Source organism: Elaeis guineensis, chromosome 8 (genome assembly GCF_000442705.2).
Source record: "Elaeis guineensis isolate ETL-2024a chromosome 8, EG11, whole genome shotgun sequence".
Taxonomy (NCBI): Eukaryota; Viridiplantae; Streptophyta; class Magnoliopsida; order Arecales; family Arecaceae; genus Elaeis; species Elaeis guineensis.
The window spans coordinates 5,627,474-5,646,091 of record NC_026000.2 but is presented as its reverse complement, the minus strand read 5'-3'; the positions used below and the strand labels follow the sequence as shown (position 1 = coordinate 5,646,091).

Below are 18,618 nucleotides of genomic sequence, written 5' to 3'. Positions count from 1 at the left end.
AACTGAATAAAGACAGTCGCAGCTTCAATTCTTTAGACGTAGTTGGGTTTTGCACTGTATCATGATGAACCCTTGATAGCTAACCAGCTATCTTTTTTTAGCACTTGTAAAAAGGAAGAATCACCATAATAAGGCCATGCCCTTAAATGATGAATATTGATTATTATAATTTTGCTATAGCTGAGTCAATCAGTAACTCCATGTATATCTATAAAAATATATTTAGTGCATATTGTTATGGCCAATCTTCTGTAGCGCCCGTCATCGATGAAGAGCACCTACAAAATGAAGTCCACATTAACCAGAATTATGTCCGACGGGGACCCTCCAATGCTTAAGTTAGTAGAAAGTGGTGAACAACAGATAAAGAGTATTTAAAATGGCAGTGTTAGCCCAGAATTATCTTACCAATACTGTTCGTTTACCTTCTTTTTATAGATAATTCAGATGTAACCATCGAGTGTGTGATTCTGCTTTTTATTAAGCCATAATTATGGAATTAATTGGCTGTTTATGTCCATTAACGGCTGTGACATATAATCGATAAACATTCATAACGGTTAAATATGTGGAATCCACACATTCCGACATTATGTGATCGTGAGATGAGCGTTATATCATATTCTGGTCATCTGCGCTGGCAGCTTGTAAGCTGACTATACATCGGTAATAGCAGTAAGTCGATAGTCATGGAGTTTCGAATGAGCATCAGTCGGTAACTCTGATATGCCGATGGTTTTCGTTTGGAGATTATCCAAGTTGTCTATTGATGGTTGATAACAGGTGACTGTCGGTCGGTCAACTAATTGTTACTCGAAATATTACGTTCATAAGGTCGATGTAGAGTCAGAGTCAGAGGTTGGTTGACTTGTTCCAACAGTTGCCCTCCACTCCCAAGTCAAGATGGTCTGGCGTGTATATTATTACGTAGTCTGTCACGTTGGACGAAGAAATTTGTCACATGCTGCCTCGAGCCCCGACTCGACTACTGGTATTAATGATTTTTTGGAATACGAGAGATCTTCAGCTATTTTCCTATTTCGATAGCTGTGAAATCATCATTGGACTGTCATTTCGGGAAGATAATTCGATGCCCAGATCCAGACGATTGGATTCTGACTAGTAAATCTTGGCCACATGTCCCAACATCATTGGCTCTAAGCTATTCATGTGGATAATGGTGAGGTGGCACGATCTAGAAGCAGGTGCATCGAACCGTCTGACCAATGATCGATTTTGATGTCGCCACGTGTCGATATCTGAGGAGATCCAGATTTGATCGATTTCATCTGGATCGTTGAGGAGTCCTATATATACACAGTCGCTTTCATCCAGACTTGATTTTGCATTGGTTGTATAGAAGGTTTTACTAGAAGGTTGCCCTAGTACTAGGAGATCCGAGTTCTGTTTCTTGCATCACTTTTGATCTCAGGTTGAGTTTTTCTTTCCTTCTTCTAGGGTTTTTCTTCTTAGGGTTTTCTTTTTCTAGTTCTCCATTTTCCATGACTGGTAGAAAAACTTCCTCTTCTCGGGATAGCGGTCGAAGAATCCGATCGATGACTCTCCTTCAATTTTGAAAATGGAAGCTTCTTCTTTATCTGGGCCCAATGTTGAATGGCTCTAGAAATAGTATCGTATTCCGAAGTAGTATCAACTTTTTGCTCCTGGTTCGGACGGTCGAATGAATTCTCTTCTTCTGGATTCGGTTGTAATTTATGCCAAGGACCTTCGTACTGGTCTTCGATTCTCGATTTCGGGGTTCGTCCAAAATTTTTTTGATTATTATGGCCTCTGTCTTGCTCAACTGATCATCAGCTTTGCTTTGTTGTGTCAGCTTATACCAATTGTTTCTCATCCTTTTCTTTTTTGATCTTTCTTTGTCCTTTGTCCTCATCTGAAGGTCAAGGGTTGGTGGTTTTTCTACCCGAGGAAAGGCCTTTTTTTTATCATCGATCTTCCATCGTCCACTCATGGATGGAAAAACTATTTTTTCTTTGTCTCTTCTTCTTCTCTCTAGAGCTTTCCTTCATGCTGGAGTGATCTAAAGACTGACCCCAATGAGAACAATCGGGTGGAGGCCAATGATCGGAAAGATTTTCTCTGACTGAAAGACATGGCAGTTCCATCGCAATGAGAGCTGATGACCGAACAAGCTCTCTACGATGTCGGGCCTAGTTCGATCATTTCTTTAGGTATAACATAGTCGGTTACTTTATTTTTTTTATCTATTTTTGAACTTTATACTGATCTCTTTATTTTGATTGCAGCTATGCAGCCAAGAGCATGAGTGTCGGCTGCTGATAATCGCTCGTATGTTGTCAAGAAGAAGGCAACAGTTGAAGCTGGACCCTCCTGACCGTCGAAGAAAGGTCGGGTCACTACTCCATCGATACTGGTGAGAGAATCTGACATTCCATTAGAGACGATTCTTGATCCAGTCTTGGCAGTGTCATCCTTGACAATACTTTTTGAGGCACCGTCTGTTGAAGATAGGACGGCAGGAGAGGATAGAGCTGCAAGAGTACCATCAGTGGCTCCATCAGCAGAGGTTCGGATTAGGGAGAGAGTCACAGTCGAATCCAAGCAGTCTGCATTTATGTTAGCCGTTCATCCAGCAGAACGTTCTCGAGTGCAGTCGAGCTCCGACTTCCCAACATTCTCAAGCACGGGCTGTCGATCGGAGATCGGGGGAAGGTGCCAGCAACTTCAGCCAATGATGGATCATTTGCAGGCCTTCCAACTCTTTTCGACATTCGAATCTCTAAGAGTGAGTCAGCCTTGGCCAATCCGGCATTGACCAAGTGGCTCATCGAAGTTGCTCTTCTCCCAACTGATCGGGAGAATAGGAAGAACCAGACTATCGCTGAAATATTTTTTTCCTTTTACCCGATGATACTCGGGGTAAGTTTTCTGATATATATTTTTTTTAATCTGACTTGATTTATCTTCTGCTTTCAGTGGGCGCATGACATGCACGATTTAGAGAGCGACTATCGAAAGATTGTTGACTTTCATTGATCGTGGATGGATAAGGTGGCGGCCGTCATTGTCGAAAAGAATGCAGCCCTCGAACAACTCCAGGCGACAACTGAACAGGAGAAAAACCTTTAAGAGCAGATCTCCCGAATGAAGGTAGATCTACAGTCTTCTAGGGCCGAACTTGAGTCGGCTCGCCAGAACATCTCATCCCTCGAGTCTCGGATCATGAGCAAGAAGCACTCCATCCATCGGCTCTGATGAGAGGGATGGATGCATTGATGAACTTGAAATGGAGTGCGGAAGGTATCGAGCCACTCTGGAAAGGTTGACATTGGCCAATGCTGAGTTGGCCTCCGCAAGAGCTAAAGTAGAGTCAGCGAGGGAAGCCCTGAACCAAGCCATCGAGAACTTCAAAAATTCGAAAGAATTCAAAAAAGAAATCTTCGAAGGCGGATTTGCTTTATATTGCATCGAGTACGAGGACGATCGAGATGCGATTGAAAAATTATACCGAGTCTTGGACTTGAGCAGCATCATTCCTCTGATGGGTTTCGGTGATGCAGTGGAATATATATTTCAAAATCTTTAACATGCATTCAACAAATGAAAATAATATTTAACAATTAAACTTAATCACTAGAACTCAAAAATCCTAGGAACCCCTTGATGATTACAATCAAACCACAAAATCAAGCATATGAGGAGAAGACCAGAAGTCATATACCACCATGAAGACCACAAACAGGTGATTTTGAGATCTTTATGAGACTCCAAAGCAGAAATCCTCCAACGGTGATCCACACAGGACTGATCAGGGCTCTTTCCAACTCGTCATGGTGCTATAGCCTTCTTCGTAAGTGCGTTGTCGATTGTCCTTCGCAAGAACAGGATGCACCAATGCTTGTATGTCTTAATGACCTCTATAAAGATCACTTTAAAAATCTTTTTCTAAAGTATCAAATCACACTCTAATCAGATTTTATGTTCAACACATGAACAATTTGATTTTAGGATAAGTATCTCATACTTTTTTTTTCTTTCTCCCTTTCTTTCCATTTTCTCTCTCTCTTTTCTGACATTTTTTTCAGACATTTTTCTTGTCTTATCCTCTCATTCTCACACCTAAACCCAGCCAAAAAGGGACGTACAAAATAAGGAATAGCACCCCCTTTTTATAGGGAATAAGGGGGTATCCCATGGGATGCCAACTCTTGGCATCCCTTATTCCTTACACGCCCCAATCAATTTTTAACATGGAACACAATGGGTTGGTGTGAAATAAAAGGTGATTTACTGGTAGAAGGACTCTTCCTCTATCAAGAAAAAATGTAACGCCATCATATGGTGCGTGGGATAAGAGGAATGGCATGGAGAATTCAAGAGTCCATAAAATTAAGGACTCTTCTACATCAATCAAAAAATGTGGTGTCCCATTAAAATGTGGTGATTAAACTCCTTCCAAAAGAAGGACTCTCCTTCTTCTTCTGCACCCATAATCCCAAGAGATATTTGATGTTACATGGAATTAACAAACACGTAGAAATTAATGGAAAGAAATAAGAGTCCATGTTGAAATGGACTCTTCAATTCAATGCCATAAATGGGGCATCCCAACTTATTTTTGGCATGGAGTTCCTTCCAAGAGAAGGACTCCCTCTCCTTTTCCACCTCCCACATCCCAAGCACCATCTAATGGTGCACAAAATTAATAGAATGTGTGGAATATGTAATGATTTTAAGAGGAGTAAGAAAAAAGGACTCTCCTTCTTAATTACCAAAATAAATATGACGCCAACACTTAATATGCGTGTAGTTTGATGTGGAGGAGGTTGATTCTATGTGGAACACTTCCACAAAATCAGATAAAACTAACTAATAAATTTAGATGGTTCAAACCTAATCACATTAGGTCAAGACAACAAGACTAGGTTAGCACAAACACCTTTGCACTGAACTCAATTGGTCACTTGGGTTAATTCATGTGCTAGCAATTTAATTAACCCATTGAATTTATAATAAATTTAAATTAATTAGATCAAGACTAAATTCTTATTGTATGTGATCCATTGGGTTTCAAATCTAGCCATCAGTGGATCCAAACTCTCGATGAAATCTTAATCTGATTGGATTAGGTCAGCTCGAGAGTCCCAATCAACTAAGATTTTTTCTAATTGATTTTAGAATTAAACTCTTTTAATTCTATCAAATCTATAAGTCAAGATTGATATCTAGCAATGTGTCATGACTATCCAAAAGATTTAAAATTTGATAAAAGTATCAAAATTATCCTTCCGTGGTGAGTTACCGTGTAATTCAATCCTTCGATCATACAACATCCCGAAAAGGCTACGGGTATGAAAATATGTCAGACCCAAATATCTAACCATATATATCTCGATCTAATGATGATGACTCGATTGATGAATCAGTAAAAAATATTTCTACTGTTCATCCCTGCTCTGACCAGAGACTCTCAGAGTCACCATCCTATGAGATCACATAAGATGTTCTCTCCTCCTATAAGGAGTAATCGATTTTTTATTGACCACTCACAATCTCCATGCATACTTCACCATACTCAGAATATCCTACATACATCTCAAAGTGGTGTGGTTGGGAATAAACCAAAGTAAGGATCCATGCACACAAAGTACCATGGTGATCTCAGGTCAAAAGATCACATGCACTACTCCCACTGAAGAACCATCTGTTGACATGCTGTAAGGCTCCATCAAATATTCTTTTACAGATCAGTTCAGTGAACTCATTCTTTAATGAGCACCTACATTCTTGTATTAGTATCACCATACAAATGGTTGTGAGATTAACCACCCTCTCCATCAAGCATACATAGAATGTACCAGTCTTATCGGAGTCATTGATCTCCGACTCAATGATCCAACGATTGAAAATATTTTAGATTAGGGCTATCAAAATTTTAGGTCTCACTGACATGATCTCATCATGGCTCTAAAATCATTACCCTAATCTAAGGGGTTTATCATAATCATATAAAAATGATAAAGTAAATGATAAAACATAATATCTCAAATAAGTAAAATAACTAATGTCATGCAAATGAGCAGAAAGATAATAAAGAAAAGTTTCATCGCATCCCCATGCGATTGACTTGTAAGGCACAATTCTTTCAATCTCCAACTTGCACTAAAGCCAATCGCCCCTATACCTGATGTCCATGCAATCAGGGTGACGATCGCACTGCTGCTGTGTAAGCTTTAGTGAACTGGTCCTATTATACTGTTCTTAATATTAACTCACTTTATGATCAAATCATAAATGAGGTAAAAGTGCCTAGGATGTGTGTGGGTACTTGATGAGATGACACCCAACTTAATGATGAACCCTTCATCAGGCAACTTTTCTAAGCAATCTTTACTAACAGTAATTAACTGAGTCAAACACAGTTTCTTGTTTGAAACTCTTTCAATTCACTGCTCCTCTAGTGTTTCTCATGTACTTTGAGAATGCTTTTCACAGTTTTCATAAGATCCTATCATGGATCAGCCTGAAATCTATGATTATACACAAGGCATAATTCACATCAGGCTTGGTACATTGAATGTATGGGTAAGTAAACACTTTTACACCAATTCATGTTGAACCCTTTCAATATTAAATATATGTACCTAGATTGGGACAAGCCTAATCATCCATTTACATCTATCCCTATAGATGCCAAGAAATTGGATGCTTAACCCAAGTCTTTTTTTTTCATGAAAACTTTTGTGATAAGTATTGATCGAGTGTAATATCGGGACTACCTTCCCAATAAGCTATTTGTCACCTACATACATAACCAAGAAGTTAATGGGACTCCCATCTATCTTCTTGCATACATACATGGTTTATCTATATTTGATGAAGTCAAACATGTTGACTATCTCATTAAAAATAGAGGTGCCATCTCCTCAATTCCAAGCAAAATTCATAAATGCATTTACCCTTCCACCAGAGACATCTTCTCTAGATGGTGTGTGGCAAAATCAAAAAATTCAGAATTACATCCCTGATAGCATCCTGTTGGGTCATACCCATAGGTGCTTCAACCATAGTCCACACTTAGTTGATGTACAGGGAGTCGATTTCGGATGTCAAGATTTTAGGCCAATTGTCAGAGTCTCTACTAGTAACATTTTTCGAATAGGTCAAGGAAACATTATTCATAATAATATATAGGTATAGTCATTCTCAATGACAAACCCATATTTGAGTGGTATATTACGCATTCGGATTGACCTTCAGTGAAGAAGTGTGTATCATGGTCGTGCCTCATCACTGGGCACATCTGGTTGAGGATTAACTTATGGATACTCCACAGGTTAAGATAGGATAGTTTATAGATCTTGAACTTCTTAAGTTCAATTATCCTCCCACTGTCCCATTTGACCCAAACATGCCTTAGAATAAGAGAAAGAGGCAAGTGATTGCTTTACAAGGTATTTATATGATAACATCTTGCAATTTCTCTGTTTGTAATACTACTATCTGGGTATTGGATACCGAAAGTCTTATTAATATATGCAATTCGTTGCAAAAACTTCAGGTAAGTAAAAAATTTCAAGAGGGACGGTCTGGTGATCTCATCAATCCGAGTACTCGGCTATTAAGATCTGAAATTTAATTTCATATATAATTACATCAACATACAATTATTGACAAAACTATTTTATGTCATAAACATATCCTTGATCTCATCAATTATATTTTTTATCTAATCCAATTAGATTTGATGTATCATATATATCATATTAAATCTAAAATTTATCTTATACTAATTATAAAATATCAATTTTAGATTTGATATAGAATAAAAAAATAATTAGATGCAAATATGAATGCATAAAAAATTAATTTTTGATAAAATCTATTTTCTCACAGTGCTGAATTATGATAAGATTCAGATCTAAATATCCATCGAAACAGATCCAATTTAAAACTAAAATAATTCTCACTTCATAAAAAAAATAATAAAATTAAAATTTTATTAAAATAGATTTAAAATAGGTTTTTAATTCATATTTTTTTCATCAAAAATTCAGTAACAACAGAATTCTGTTATAATAGATTTATAAAAATCTCAATCAACCATTGATTAGGCACCTCTAATTCAATCAAAATCAGATCAAAAATTTTATATAAATAGATTTAAATGAGATTTAATGTCACACAAAAAATTTTAATTATATCTCATGTAAATAATCATAAAAAATTCTATTTTACATATATATATTTTAGGCCTGCTCTGATACCAGTTGAAGGGAAAGGAACAGTTTTCCTCCAGAATGCCCAGGTTGCATCTAAAATTTTTTTCTAATATTCTACTTGTTTAAGGATCGAATTCTTATCTGAATCACAGTAGAATCAGGGATCAAATCTTAAATTATCTGATATAAACCTTCGTAGAGGCCTGGATATGCAGACCCTCTACTTCGCATGCACATCAGATGCCATCGAAAAGCAGGATGAACTCCAATATAATTGACTTCGCATACACAATCAATCGAGGGATTAGATGTGATGATGTGATACCTCACACCAGCAGGTAGGATGCTCAAGAAGGATCCATGCCCAAGGAGAGGAGGTGGCAACAAAGGGAGAGATGTAGAAGATGAATGACCTCTCTCTTCACACGCCTGTCTCTCTCTCTTTTTCTCTTCTTTCAATTTGATTTGTTTGCTATTCTATTCTCTTCTCTCATCTATAGGTAGAGACTCTCTCTATTTATAGATGATTCTCATGACCCAATGAGAGGACTTTTTATTCAAATTTGATTTGAATTGGTCCAATACTCATGAAAGAAGGACACCTACATGAGATATAATTGTCATCACTTATGACATCCACTTTGCACCTACTCCCACACCCACTTGGGATGCCCCAAATAAGCACCAAATCAATTTTTGATCATGCTTCATGAGTGGGTATTCCTAGTGCAAGTAGGAATACTCATATCTCATCCAAAATAGGTCCGATTCGAAGTCAGTTCAAAATAATTTCGAAAGACTGTCAATCCTAAATTCTTTAGGACTTTTGTACCAAGTCTAACTTGAATTTTAGACTTATTTAATTAATTTAAAACTAATTTAAAATTAATTAGTACTTAAATCCAAACTTTCATATATTCCATGGATCATAGATAGAAATTATTCATCTCCGGAATTGAATCTGAACCCCATGTGTAGTGCTAGTTAGACATAGTCAACTCTTTAATCTCATTTTATCCATAACTCAATTTTCAATCAAGTTAGCTTATATGTTCAGTCAAGTCAAGTACTTTCAGATTGGACATATATACATAGGTCAATTTCTTCCTACTTTGTTTGATTTGTGTGCGCGACTCCATAGGATCAAACACTAAGCCAGTAGCACAGGAACCAATTCCTGCACTAATCGAGATACCATCTAGCAATGATTCTCAATGTCTAGATAGATCGAATTATCACAAAAAAATATTTCAAAATCCATACTCATGGCTACCACATAATTCATCCTTTTGACCCTGGATGTTCTAGGATGGTCTCAGGTTAACTGTCAACTGAGATTGCTTCATCCACATTGTATTTCAACCTTTCAAATTTATCTCATGGATTATCCAGATCAAGACTTTACTAAATAGAAATACAGTGATTTTTCTGATCAACAGCCTGAACCTTTCTGGAAAGCATGGGCTTAAGAAAGGTAACGTTTCCTCTCTCTTTTTGTTAATGTTACATGTTCATGATATGAATGTTCAAATGATGCTGGGTTTAATGTACGTGGTTGCAGTGTTATTTCCATTCTGAATTATTCACCTTTCAATATAGGTATACGAGAAGTTCACACAACAATTTAAAGCTAAAATGAGTATTGAATATTTTACCAAGGAAATTCTTGTCGAGAATGAACAAGTAACGTTGAAAGTGAGCTCTCAGTCTGTTTCACTTGTTCCTTTTTCTTTATATATATATATATATATCTTCCGAAATTTGTGATGAATACTAGTTGTTTTCTGATATAGATATGGGGTGTAACAGGAAAGGAAGGATTTCGGATTCTTGGCATCAAATTCTACGGGGGAACACATGACTGCTTATTGGACTACAGCACCAATGTTTTTGGGTCAGTTGACCATAGAAACTCTTGACAACTGCCACAAGAGTTTCTTCACCGGGTTTCCAATGCCCAAGTGCTTTTTTTTTTTTTTGCTTATTTTCAGAAATAATCAATTTTGCATCTTCTTTTTTCTATTCTTTCTTACATCCTTGGAATTTATTTATGGTTTCATCATTTTATCTTCTCTTGTAGAATTCTATGCAGTAAAGTATGTGTTGTTATACATTCTCAAGAGGTTCTGCTGATACTATGCAATACATTCAAATAAACTGGTCTTTTTTTAACTGGTTATGCGTAACTGTGTGGAAAATGATTACATTCTGATGCAACCTTTGAATTTTCGAGTCTTTTTTCTTTTCTTGTTTCAGAAGTCCGGTCCGAATTTCTGAAATTTTGTGGCCCACCTCTCTATGCCCATGTGGATGGCTCACTTTTGAGGGATGTAGCATGGCTTCTGTAAGTCAATATAACAAGCACGATATCTTGCCACAGACAATGTACATTTCTTTTTTGTTTATGAAAAAACTCTCAGTGCATGTAACCAATGACATAGCAAAAGCAATATACCCCATTTTTCCTAATCAGCACCATGCACTCATTTTCATTGCAATTGTTGTCCTGTTGCACCAGATGTAACTCACGATTTCCCCTAAAATATCATCAGAGCTAATGACACTGATAACCAGAGCCAGAATTATTAGAATAATCAATTAACCTTCTGCTCCATAACCAATCGTTCACTTGTGGGTCGTGTTTTTCTTCCTTTGCTGCTTGTTGGTTGTTTGATTAATTTCCCTTGATTTGCAGGGATCATTTTTCGTGTATCTTCTTTCTTTCTGATTCTATATGGTGGTGATGGATTATCACGGTCTACGATGGCATCAATTTTGATTAAGAAGAAAGCAATGGCATAATTGTTATGTGGATCTGAAGTTCAGTTATTTCCGCAATTCACAATCCATGGGTGATCCTGTTGGTATCGGAGCTTGGTAGTATAAATGTGGTTATTCTGAACAAAAAAAAAAAAAGAAAAAGAAATCTATCGGACGAAAATGTAGTATAATTACATTGTTCATGAACCTCATTTAACAATTACGCAACAACTATAAAGATAGCCACCTATGAATGTTGCACAGTTGTCAACCAGCATCATGAAGCTTTCAAATTTTTTAATCAATTATATAGAATGCATTGTTTGATTTGATTTTTCCGTCAGTTCATGGTGAAATATTTATCACAATGATCTGGGCCACAGAATGCCATCTTACAAGGAGGAGGATGTCATCCAATGAACAATTTAATTTAATTACTTATTCTCTGCGGTTGGCCAAATCGACTGATCCTACCAATTAGGTTCCTCCGACTCCTCAGCGGCACTGGCACTGCTCCATGCTTGGGATTCCATTCCTGAAGCAACAACCGATGTTTTGTAAAATATTCAAGAAATAAGAAACAACATGCTGATGAAAAATACTGCAAGCAAACCCAGTACACAAGAAAAAACTGCCACAACAATATGGAGCTTGGTGATTCAAGGGAGCTCCCTATGAGCTAGATTACAGATAAACGTGTTAGCATCCTTCATCAAGTTTCTCAAATCAACTAGAATGCCCCATTTAAAGTAATTGATTTTTGACATCTTAATAAACATCTGTATCGGTGACACTATTATAAATTCTGACCCAAGAACATCACCACTCATCGGAGAATTAAGCTTGAATTATTATGAGAATGCAGAAAGCATGTATTCTAAGATGCTCAGACCTGACCAGTCAATTGTCGCGAGTCATTCAAGATGAATGAACAACAGAAAGAAAAAGCACTCAGAGTTTTCTTTTTTAAAAGATTGAAGAAAACATGGTTGTTCAGATAATTTATAAAATTTCAGCGTCATATATGCCAAGAGCTGGTATAGTCTTACCTGTGCTGGCTGAAGGAATTTCCTGTGAGACAGGATCTGGTACACTCGCAACAGAAACCGGTACCATGCTCTTCATGGATATTGATGAGGTATCACACAAATGCGAACTAGAAACACAGAATTCTGAGAAGGTGGATCCATTACCATCCTTCATACTATCAAAAGCATGATCTTTACCTGGAAGTTGATCAGCAAAAACAGAGTATTGAGGTTCAGAGTATGGAGATTTGGATTCATCTTCTGGTTGTTGACTTAGAAAATATAAACGTGGACTGCATTGGAAAATCTTGTCCATATTCTCCCTTAACGAGTCTTGTTCGCACTCCAGAAAGTGCCTAGTTCAAGCAAGAAGTTGATAAGTGTTAGACAAAACATTAGGCTATTCACCTCCTATGGAAGTACACCACAACATTGGAAGTGAAAATATCAATCAAATTACCACCAACCAAACTTGTAGATGTTCCTGAAGTGGGTGGAGATATTATTGAAGAAATTCGGGTGAGAGGGTGAGATAAATGGCTCCCGATATCAAGTTGATCTGATTATCTACTGAAGAATTACATGAGTACAAAGCAAGTTTGTTTTGTATTCACTCACTCTTTTTATAAAAGGAAAACATGATATATGAAACAAAATTTCTGCTTAACAAAGAACAAACTAGTGCATATTTCAGTGGTTGCTTGCAATTCTATCATTTTGTACTCATGCGTCTATGAAAAGTCAAGACCAACACTGCTTTCTTTACTTGCATGCCCCTCTAATAGTAAAGTTGAAACATAAATGGTTGGTTTTGTTAATAAGGCACCAGCTACGTTTTCAATGCACCAATACATGCACAAACATATTAATAAACACTATATATTTAAAATTATCAATTACCGAATAGATCATTAGCTTTACATGCAAATCAGACTGTTGATGCTTGATAGCATTAACCAGCTTAGGATGATAAATTTCACCTGTGTATACTCGCCTGGAAGCCAGTAAAATCTGTTGTAGGTCGCCATTGGTATGCTTTCTCGGCTGAGGATCGGTCTCTTTGTAAAAAAGAGGTGGCTAGCTATCTGAACAAAACAAGCAGAAAGCTTTGTTAAGAGAACTGATACATTATGCCATTAGAAAACATCTCTTGATGCTCATATAAGATTACCTCTATATCCAGGGTTCCATCCCCTGTTTCAGGGTATGTTACCTTTAGACCCTTAATATGTGACCATGGAATTTCAATCTTGCTCTTCAGGCCACTTTCAAGAAACTCCCAAATAAGTTTTTGTCTCGCAAAATAGCACTTAGCCTCTAGATCACCTTCATGTCTTGATACATGCTGTTTACAAGGGTACGTCAATTAGCCACCAGACAAATCTTTATCCACCTTGATAAAGAACTACTTGTAAGCAAACAAAGCACATAAGATTTTCTACTGAGGGCAATTAGAAAAATCTTGAGTTTGTATTCTTGACTATGCTCTAACCAGTAGCAATCAAGAATGATTAGTATTTTACTCTACATAATCAAGTACAGACCTCTGGTGAAAAAAAGCTATAATTCAGGCAAAGTAAAGTTCAATAGCAATTTTATTGCATTGATTCCATTGAATATTCAATACGTCAAGCTTTAGAATCAAATTCTCCTACCTCCCAAGCTCCGATTCTCAAATGGGTAGGCGCATGAAACTTTGAAGGTTTCATCTTTCTGGTAGCTTGAGAAGGCTTCGTGTCAGGCAAATCGAACAGATAAAGTTATGTTAGATGTTTTAAAAAGATATTGTGAATAGAGAGAGAAAAAAAAAAAACGCAAATAAGTCAATAACATAATTCAAGATCTCAATAAGTTTCTCTCAACCAAGAATTCTGATTATTTGATATAAAAAAAAAAAAGTGAAAAAAGTGTTGTACCGGATGCTGCAAAGGAGCATTATTCTTCTTCGGTCTCTTACGGAGCGGTCGGTAGTCCTCATCCAAGAAGTCCCCTATCTGAATCTCCGACATGATCACCACCGCCGCCCTTTGAGTAAGAGAGGGAGGGAGAAAGAGCAAGAGAATAAGAGCCAGAGATGGCGCCCGAAGTTGGAAGCGACCAGGGAAGGGATAAGTGGATAGAGGGCTTATATAAATAGAGGAAGATGGTGCTAAATATAAAAAATATAGGAAACAATAATATCTAAATAGGAAACACATATCGAATTTGGTAATGTATAACTTTTTATTGCCCCATTAAAAAAAATACACGATTACGTTATTGAATTTTTGATTAGCATCATGACATACGTGCATTATCTTAAAAGATGAGATAAAGCTTGGTCCCAACATAAATTCCATATCTTGCTTCACAAACCAACAACGTACGATTTATTTCCTTTACAAAGCAGCAACGTACCGACCTGCCATACACCACGTCCCACCCATTGAGGAAGAAGAATAAGAAGACTCCATCTCCTGCGAGGCTCGCCTCCGCCTTTACAAGGCCATCCCGTTCCCTTCAAGATTCTATCACGACCACCGACCCTGTTTTCTGCCTCTTTCTTTCTCTTCTTCCCTCTCGACCTTGCCGGTTTCATCTATTGTGATAACCGGAAATCGACGTTGGAGAGCACCGCCGGAGTCAAGGTAAAGCCCGGTCTTCTTCTCCTTTGCTGTCTCTTCCCCATGTCCACAAATCACACCTCCGTCTACTTCCCCTGTTTTTTCAATCACCATTGCGGCTGTGCTCCCTTGAGGAGCCCTTGGCCGAGTACCCTGTAACTCTTCCATGGATCACCAGATGGAACATGGCCGCTGGTGAACACCCAAATCAAGCCAATATCAATTTTTCATGTTTCAAAAAAATATATACTTACATTTGCTCGAAAAAAATATTTAGAATGTTCTGGCTTCATAGAGAGTTGTCAGTCTATGTTGAAGCTTTCTATGCATGTATAATGATGTAATTGAAACAATTTTTTTAAGAAAAATGTCTAAAGTGAATCAAATCATTTGAATAATGGGGTGAAACAAGCTAGACCTAACGATCTTTGTAGTTTGCTGAATGGGCAGATGTTTTCAGGTTGTAATTCACCAAGATATAAACCTCTCGATGTCTTGTTGGACACGCATTCAGGATGTTTACAACGTCTACCAGTTGGTTGGTCCATAGACCTGCTCGGTTAGTTTTCTTGTTCTGTTTAAGTGTAATTCCTGTGGTTAAGTTTCATTTTATAGGGAACTAATGTTATTACAAATTTTAAAATCGTCAAAAGATTCTGTTCCTTTGCAATTTCTGCCCGTATTGCTTGTCTGGAGATGTGGATGTGCTAAAAGAGTGGGTTTCGATGTCTCTTTACTTCAAGCCGAATAAAAGCTCGCTAACAGGCCATGGCAAATGACTTAGTTCAAATCTAGCTCCTCCTATCTTATTCCTTTTTTTCCCCTTTTTTTCCCCTGCAATTATCAGATTTACGTCAATCGAGAATTACTTCTCTCTCCCAGCCAGCCCTGGAAAAGACAATGAGTAAAAATAGTATACAGAAAGGTACATCCGGAACATGCAACGCATTCCAGAAGAAAGAGCTATGAGTTTAGTATTAAGTTGTCCATACAGTATACCAAAGAATCATGTTCTTCTATTGTCAATTTCTTATACCATGCCTGAAGGGATTCTGCGGCTGTCATCATCCTATACTATTGTAACTATACCTTTGGAGCATCTTCTTATGCCATGCCTGGATGGATTCTGCAATTATAGGGATGTCTTCATTGCTTGCTCCACTACTTTGGATTACCTTGTTCATCTTTTCTAGTTGCTTCCTACTGTTGTAATTATCATCACAGCATCACTCTATCAACTAAAGGTGAAAATGATTTGGATATTATTCATTCAGATTTATTTTCATATCCAAATTAATGCAGATATAGATAAAAATTTGAATATCCAACTACTATCCTTATCTGTATACATATCCGTCAAAAAAAAAAAAATAATATGAATATAGATAAACAACTATCCAATCCATATCTGAATATCCGAATTTAGATACAATCCTATATAATTTTACATACAATCCTATATAATTTTACATAATAATTATTAATTTTTTTAAAAAATATATAACTATATAAATATGTTATTAATTTGATTTAACATTTATTTAATAATATCTTTGATTTTGTAATTATAAAGTTTATTATCGAAGTAACATCTATAACTATATCTATACTTTCAATATTAGAATTGTATCCATATATATTTAAAATAAATATGAATATAAATTTTTATATCCAAATAATTTTCGTATCCATATTTGTATTCATTAGACAAAACAAATATAGATATGGATATGTTGGTATCCAATCCATATCCGATTCATTTTCAACCATGTTGTCAACTATTGCAATTTTGTTTGTATGGCAGCAGGAAACTATATTTTGTTGTTCTATAACTGCTATGCTGCACTGTCAATGGCTCTACTACTCCTTGTAGTCACAAAAGAAAAAAAAAGAGAGAAGAATCATGTTCTCACACCTCCCTTAAAAAATAATAATAAAAAAACCACAAATGCGACTATCATTTGTCTTTTTTTCTTTTTTTTTTAACAGAAATAGTGCCAGTGGAAATATTTAACTCAAAACTAAACAACTTCCAAATGATGCCCCATGATTCTACCTTGAACTGAAAACTGGCGTATGCACCTACAACTTATAAACCAGAGTTTGTTACTCTAAAATATAAACCAGACAAAAATCATGCAGTTGTAATATATTGTATGCCGTGCTTAATAACACAAGAATAGTTCAAAAGTTTTCCAAAAGTAATGTCGCAAGAAGCCATTATTAGATCTCAAAATGATTATCCCTGCCCGACGGGTCTACATTCATCCCTGAATGCCATCGGGTCTGATATATTTGTTTCCGCATTAGAGCATTGAGCTTTGTGAGAGCACCGCACTGCAATAGAATGGTGGATTTCAGTGATATCATTTGAGCCGAGAGAGTCGCAAGCAACAGTCCTAATTGTCAACCAAGTCCGGCGAGCTCATCATCACTTCTAGCTTCTTTTCATTTATGAATATAAAAAAACTCGTGAAACATAATAAGTTTACATCATTAATCCTTATTTTGTTGGGGTTGCTTCAAATCGGCTTTTGAGCAGAGGTTGGGATATTATGATGACAATTTTGTTAGAACGATGGATTACCTTCTCTTCCAGTCTCCAATTATAGCTATACTTGGTTCACTCTATTGCTTATGCATAAAACAAATGCTGGAAATTGGATCCAGATCACTCTTTCTCAATTATGACTGAGGGGGTGCTCACAGGGAGTGCTGAAAAAGGTGGCCGCAAGAGAAGATACAAGGATGGCCCCAGAATTGGAATAAGTGCCACTGGCAAAAGCCAAGAACTTTGACTGGTCCTGCAACAGGGGGAACAAGTGAGTTCTTTGATGAGAAAGCCATTCTATTTTTCCCTTTATTTTAAAACATTTAGGTTTCTGAGCATATTATGAAAAGAAGCATGGGTGCAGAGTGTTCAGTTTACCATCTCCTTGCAGTCGTATCATTATAGACCCAAAAAGGTGAGAAGGCTGAGCATAGCGCAAAATCAATGCATGTAATATGGATCTGCAATGAAGAAAATGTTATAGGTAAATGCCAGAGTTTTTACATGAGGTCAATGGACTCTGATGTTGACTTCACGGAAAGAAGTTCCCAGCTTCAAAAGTTTTTGTGAAGTATTTGATGCAGTTCTGTAGAACAGCTGAACAGGAGCCGCTGACTAGTTAAAAAACTGACAGTGTCTTTACTAGGTTAAAATGCTGGTCGAGCAAGTTAAAGAATGAAAAAAAATTGAGATTTCACATGGGAGTACGCCTAATTGAAATTTCCAATAGTATGTCATGATACTTACATGCTTTCTCTGAAGTATCGGTAGAACTCCTTCCACACATCACTATAAGCTAAACCAGCATACATAGTTAGGCCCAAGCCTGCAACAAGTAAAATCTGGTTTGCAATGGAGTTACTATCAGCATATAAACCATCAATCCGATCAGTTTGATTGAAGTTTCACCTACAAATTTTGCATGTTTCCACTATCTCAAACTATCAATGACCAAAACTCTAAATACCAAAAGCTTTCAGGCAACGCTTTACAGAAACTATATTGAATGATTGGGATTCTTTGTTTGTCACTTAAACCTTTTCAAATTGTAATTCAACGATGGTTAAAATCAATGAGTTATGCATGTGCTTGATGTAAAAAAGTTATAGTATCACTCATGTACACAAAAATTTGTATACAACTTTACTAAGCATATTGTGGTTATGTGCATCGGAGTTTCTTAGCCCAGCAGTTATCTTTGAATCAAGAAAATTTAAAGGCCATCTACTGATTTCATCTTCTCCAACAGTTGGTGGAGGTGGCTTCCAGAGAACAAAGTATGGAATAAGAGCATATGCACCGCCAAAGAATGAAACCACTAGGAATGGCCAGCTTGCTTCTTGAACTTCATCACCAGTTTGAACACATCAAATTTATTTAATATGGAGGAAAGCCGAGGAATCTGAAGATTAAGGTGTATGATTTTCACTGGTTCAACTGCTGATTGAAAAATAATGATGGACAAAACTGAA

At 36.8% G+C, this 18,618-nt stretch overlaps 1 protein-coding gene and 2 long non-coding RNA genes across 3 annotated transcripts; all 3 read right to left on the bottom strand.

Moving 5' to 3' along the window:
- Nucleotides 1-11,244: 11,244 nt before the first annotated feature.
- LOC140851070 (uncharacterized) lies at nt 11,245-13,033 on the bottom strand. Its single transcript, XM_073242503.1, has 3 exons — nt 12,973-13,033; nt 12,014-12,348; nt 11,245-11,499 (listed from the first exon to the last, which is right to left on the bottom strand). The coding sequence occupies exons 2-3, from the start codon at nt 12,306-12,308 to the stop codon at nt 11,435-11,437; spliced, it is 360 nt and encodes a 119-aa protein (XP_073098604.1). The 5' UTR covers nt 12,309-12,348; nt 12,973-13,033; the 3' UTR covers nt 11,245-11,434.
- Nucleotides 13,034-13,081: 48 nt separating this feature from the next.
- On the bottom strand, nt 13,082-14,556 carry LOC140851052 (uncharacterized). The gene is made up of 3 exons (XR_012133843.1): nt 13,909-14,556; nt 13,648-13,722; nt 13,082-13,337 (listed from the first exon to the last, which is right to left on the bottom strand). It is a non-coding gene; the product is annotated as an uncharacterized lncRNA (long non-coding RNA).
- Nucleotides 14,557-16,775: 2,219 nt separating this feature from the next.
- Nucleotides 16,776-17,736, bottom strand: LOC140851061 (uncharacterized). Its single transcript, XR_012133846.1, has 2 exons — nt 17,183-17,736; nt 16,776-16,994 (listed from the first exon to the last, which is right to left on the bottom strand). It is a non-coding gene; the product is annotated as an uncharacterized lncRNA (long non-coding RNA).
- Nucleotides 17,737-18,618: the final 882 nt, after the last annotated feature.

Coding starts and splice junctions, on each gene's coding strand:
- LOC140851070 (XM_073242503.1), bottom strand. CDS start 12,308: ATGGACAAGATTTTCCAATGCAGTCCACGTTTATATTTTCTAAGTCAA. Junction 11,500..12,013: donor AATTCCTTCAGCCAGCACAG/GTAAGACTATAC, acceptor TTGTTGCTTCAG/GAATGGAATCCCAAGCATGG.